The 4,771-nt window shown below is 49.2% G+C and overlaps 2 protein-coding genes across 3 annotated transcripts in view; one reads left to right on the top strand and one right to left on the bottom strand.

Annotated features, from left to right (window-relative positions):
- ADCY4 (adenylate cyclase 4) overlaps window positions 1–3,890 on the top strand; it is a 17,254-nt gene extending 13,364 nt beyond the window's left edge. The window contains exons 22-26 of one of the 2 annotated variants that reach the window (XM_006760829.2): window positions 1,420–1,566; window positions 1,988–2,095; window positions 2,212–2,326; window positions 2,550–2,674; window positions 2,758–3,889. In XM_006760829.2, the coding sequence (XP_006760892.1) occupies window positions 1,420–1,566; window positions 1,988–2,095; window positions 2,212–2,326; window positions 2,550–2,674; window positions 2,758–2,910 (648 nt within the window). In that variant the 3' untranslated portion in view covers window positions 2,911–3,889. Of the gene's footprint in view, window positions 1–1,419; window positions 1,567–1,987; window positions 2,096–2,211; window positions 2,327–2,549; window positions 2,675–2,757 lie in introns of both variants that reach the window. The other variant, XM_006760830.2, reaches the window with a different exon arrangement.
- A 432-nt stretch (window positions 3,891–4,322) lies between these two features.
- Window positions 4,323–4,771, bottom strand: part of LTB4R (leukotriene B4 receptor) — a 1,192-nt gene continuing 743 nt past the window's right edge. Inside the window, 1 exon segment of the mRNA XM_015562066.1 lies at window positions 4,323–4,770. Coding sequence (XP_015417552.1) covers window positions 4,527–4,770 — 244 coding nt within the window. The 3' untranslated portion in view covers window positions 4,323–4,526.

Below are 4,771 nucleotides of genomic sequence, written 5' to 3' on the forward strand. Positions count from 1 at the left end.
TCAGAGGCTTTGTCAAGTGTTGATGAGAGTTGTGTGGAGGACACAGTCCACCCATCTCTCTCTAGACCTGCACTATCCAGTATGGTAGCCATTAGCCATGTGTGACCATTTAAATTTAAGTTAACTAAATGGAAAATTAATGCAACAACATGGGACGGACCTAGAGGATATTATGCTATGTGAAATAAGTTAGATAGAGGAAGACAAATACCATATGATTTCACTTATGTGTAGAATCTAAAGAACAAAATAAATGGCAAAACAGAAATAGACTCATAGATATACTGGTAGAGAACAAACTAATGTTTGGCAGTTGGGAGGGATCGAATCCATGCACCAGGCCTCTAGTATAAAATAATATTGAATGTCAACTATAATTGACAAATTTTTTAAAAAGTGGGCCTGAGAAACCTCAGGCTCCCACTCTTAACCCCAATTCAAAGCAGAATCCCAGGCCCAGGTCCATGGGCACTGCCTCTCTCTCTCTCTCTCTCTCTCTCTCTCTCTCACTCTCCCCCCGCCCCCCCATGACCTCGCTGTGTGGCTTCAGGCATGCTGTATAATTTTCAGGTCTTGTAAGTAAACCTGTATCTTAAAAAAGAGAGAAAGAGAAAGAGAGGGAGAAAATTCAGTTCCTCAGTCACACTGGTCTTATTTCATGTATTCAACAGCTGCATGTGGCTAGTGGCCACCATATTGGACAACACATACACAGAACATTTCCATCACCACAGAAATTTCTATTGGATGACGCTGCTCTAGATCCTCAAATATCTTTCTACAGTCAGACCATCAGAAGGTTACCCACATATTTGTACCAGCTTCTTTGTAGCACCACCACCCCATCCTGTGCTACGGAAATGCTCCTGGCTGTATCAAGGGGTGTTGAAAGAAACAGTTCAGGGACTATTTCACAGCCGTATGTCCCCACCACCTGCTCTCTGCTCTCAAGATCAGAAGTAGCTCTACTTCTGGTTTCTTCTGTTATAGGATCTGGGTATCTTGTAACTGATCCTGTTTCTGTGTTCATATTGGCTCTAGAAAGCTCAAAAGCCAGAATATAGAACTAAAATGGCACCCATATAGTGAACCAACCTCAGATCTGACTCCATCTTTACAATCTTACCCTTATTTTCTCTTGACCTCATTCTCCCTATTATTTATTTATGTGATTTTGCAAATTGTAGATCTTTATAAGCTGATTTAACTTACTTAACAACTTTCAGCAATAGAAAGGATATAAAGATAATTCCCATTGGCATGATCCCAGTTCTAGAAGTGACTTCCCTAGGATAACCTGGCTTTCCTCCTTCCCCTCCTCCCCAATCCTTCTTACACAGAGGGGAAGGCATGGGGACACCAGGACAGGAAGGAGAAGAATGTGGCCTACAGCCTCACCCCAGCCTCTCACCCTCCCAGGACCTCTACCACCAGTCCTATGAGTGTGTCTGTGTCCTCTTCGCCTCAGTCCCAGACTTCAAGGAGTTTTACTCTGAATCCAACATCAACCACGAGGGGCTAGAGTGTCTGCGCCTGCTCAATGAGATCATTGCTGATTTTGATGAGGTGACAACTCTGAGGGTTCCCCAGATCCCATGTCCAGAGTTCTAGAATGTCCTACCAGTCCATCCTTCTACTTTGCTCTTCTGGCCATAAGCCCCTTCTGCCCTCTCTAGCCTTCCCACTCCTCCTCTGATGCCTCAGCTCTGCCTTCTCCAGCAACTCTGTTCACTCTGCTCCTGCCACCATTCCTAATCCCATAACCGAGGGGTGGGCAAACTTTTTGACTCGAGGGCCACAATGGGTTCTTAAACTGGACCGGAGGGCCGGAACAAAAGCATGGATGGAGTGTTTGTGTGAACTAATATAAATTCAAAGTAAACATCACACCGCTGCCATAACCGGTCCTTTAGCCTGGGGCTGGGCTTTGGGGAGAGAGGAGTGGGAAAGCAAGAGAGAATGGGGACACAGCCTCCTCTCTATACAGCTGCTCTCTAAGCCCAAGTTCAGTGGGGTGGAGAAGATCAAAACCATCGGCAGCACCTACATGGCAGCTACTGGCTTAAATGCCACCTCTGGACAGGATGCACAGCAGGTACAGCATTCCTTCCTTACCTACCATCCCTCACCTGTGCTCTTATCGGTGGGTCTGTGAATGGGCCTTAATCCTGGGCTCTCATTGGCTCATTCTGGTGGCCATCCCATTGCCAGGATGCTGAGCGAAGCTGCAGCCACCTCGGCACCATGGTGGAATTTGCAGTGGCCCTTGGGTCTAAGCTGGACGTTATCAACAAGCACTCATTCAACAACTTCCGCTTGCGTGTGGGTAAGGGCCTTCCCTTGCTGGGTCAGTCTGGGACCTCCTCCACATCTTCCCAAGCTCTCCCTCCCCCAAATTTTTGGTAAGCTGCTTTCCAGGTCAGCCCTGGACCTCCCTCCAGACTCACCTTTTGAGATGGAGCATGAAGCTGCTGGGCCAGGAGCTATGAGGTGCTCCTACTCCCTCCCTTATCCCTCCCCATATCTCTCCCATCTTTATCTCTTGTCAGGGCTAAACCATGGACCAGTAGTGGCCGGAGTGATAGGAGCCCAGAAACCACAATATGACATCTGGGGCAATACGGTGAATGTGGCCAGTCGCATGGAGAGTACAGGAGTCCTGGGCAAGATACAAGTGAGGAAGCCACATTGGAGTCCTGGGGGCAGTGGTTAAGGTTGGGGCCACCTCCATACTCCCTCACCTTCCTCCAATTGCAGGTGACTGAGGAGACAGCCCGGGCCCTGCAGTCCTTAGGCTACACCTGCTACAGCAGGGGCGTTATCAAGGTCAAAGGCAAAGGGCAGCTGTGTACCTACTTCCTCAACACAGATTTGATAAGAGTTGGACCTCCCTCAGCTGCCCTAGGCTGAGACCCCACTCCCTACTCTTCACCTCAAAAATCCTCGATAAAGAGACTGGTATGACTGGAGCCAATTTATGCCAGAAGCTGCTGATATGTCTTCTGGGATCACCTCCTTACTTCTCAGCAGGACTGCTTTTTCCCAGGCCGAAGTGAGCGTTTGTGTGTGTGCAAGCATGAGCATGAGTGTATGGAGGGTGTGTTTCTTTTCACAAGTTCGGGAAGAGAACTGCCTCAGCCTCCCTGCCTGCCTGCCAACCTGATTCCAGTATTTTGTAAACCCTGGAAGTATGAAGAATTTTAGCCACATCACTCAACACAAGGATTTGCTTTTCCTGCTCTCCACCCACAAATATTGGAAGGAATCTCCAGGGAAAATGTCATTTGACCTTTATTCAACACTAAACAGACACTTTTTATGATGGGTAAGAGGACTTGGAAATAATTTATTAGGTCTCTCCCAATGTCAGCTGCTGTTCTAAAATTGACCCATGATGCTTTCCAGTGAGGATTTGTAGATAGTTTGGGGTTCTCCTGTTCTCAGGCCCCTTAGATGCCCCCTTGCTCCTTTCTGCTGATATTATGTGGGTCTTGAAGCATCAATGCTTCATTCCCAACTGCTCATATTTTGGGGTCCATGAGGCTTTGTTGCAGATGTTGCACATGGATTTTTTTATATTTTTCCTAATTGCTCTTTCTTTTGTGTGTGTGTGGGTGGAGGGGGGGGGGGGATGGGAAAGATTAAAAAAGCACACCACTACCACTGCTGCTACCATCTTCCTAAAATGTTATCAGAATAGGGGCTCTAAGACAACATTTATCCCTAGAAAAGAATGACTCATCCCTTTCATTTTGGGGCATCTTCATTTCCTAAGGGTGACCACAGTCACAGAGTACCCTCAGCCCCATCCTGTGCCAGAGTGTGTTTTGGGGACCAGTGAAATGCTGATGTGAAATCTAGGAGATAAGATCTGCTGACTTGGTTTCTCAAGTGAGGCCTTCTTGGGACTTGGAGGGAAGGAAGGCAATCCCCTTGAATACCTACCACTGAGAGGATGAAGGTTAGTAAGCAGGAAGTTGGAGTCATGCTAACAAAGATAACTATCACTAGCTTCAGAGTACAGGCAGTGCTGAATTTTCTCAGAAAGTAGGCTGAATTGAAGTCTGGAGTGGTGAGTCCACATGGGTGGTCTTCCCTGGTCAGCTCTTTCAGGAGCCTGCAAACCTGTGTTGTTCTAAGTGTGATCTGCAAGCCACCTGTGTCCCAATGGAGGAAGTGGTGGTGGAGGGGGGTAATGTCTGTCTTCGTGTCCCTTTCAAAATTGAAAATCATGGGAAACTAAAGGATGTGCCTCTCCACTATCGAGACCGACCCCCAGAAAGACACCTATCCCCCATAATACACATGTCCCACACACAGGGTTAACCCAATTTCAGACTTCGGTTTTAATTGCAAAGCTGCCCAGGCGCTGACTCTGCCCCTACTTGCCCCTCCCCACCCTCTCCTTCCGCTCCACCCCGACACGCCTTCTCCTGGAGGTGCAGAATTGGGTCAGGCCAGCGTGGGGCATTCCGCCAGGAGGAAAGCAAGTGTCCTTCCACCACCACCCCTCCCCGGGGCCTGCTTCACTCGAGAGGGTTGGTGGAGGCAGTGAGGCTCTCGGCCGGGCCAGGCTCATTGGGGCCGGGGGCGCCCCTCGCCGTCTGGCCCAGGGTGCCCCCGCGTCGGGTACTGGACATCTCGGAGCCGGTGCCTTCGAACAGCTTGGCGATGAAGCCCACGCCGGCCAAGCGCAGCAGGCCGCCTCCGGCGCACGCGTACAGCACGGGGTTCACGCTGCTGCTCAGGAAGGCCAGCGCGATGAGCACAT

This window comes from Myotis davidii, unplaced genomic scaffold, assembly GCF_000327345.1.
Source record: "Myotis davidii unplaced genomic scaffold, ASM32734v1 scaffold157, whole genome shotgun sequence".
Lineage (NCBI taxonomy): Eukaryota > Metazoa > Chordata > Mammalia > Chiroptera > Vespertilionidae > Myotis > Myotis davidii.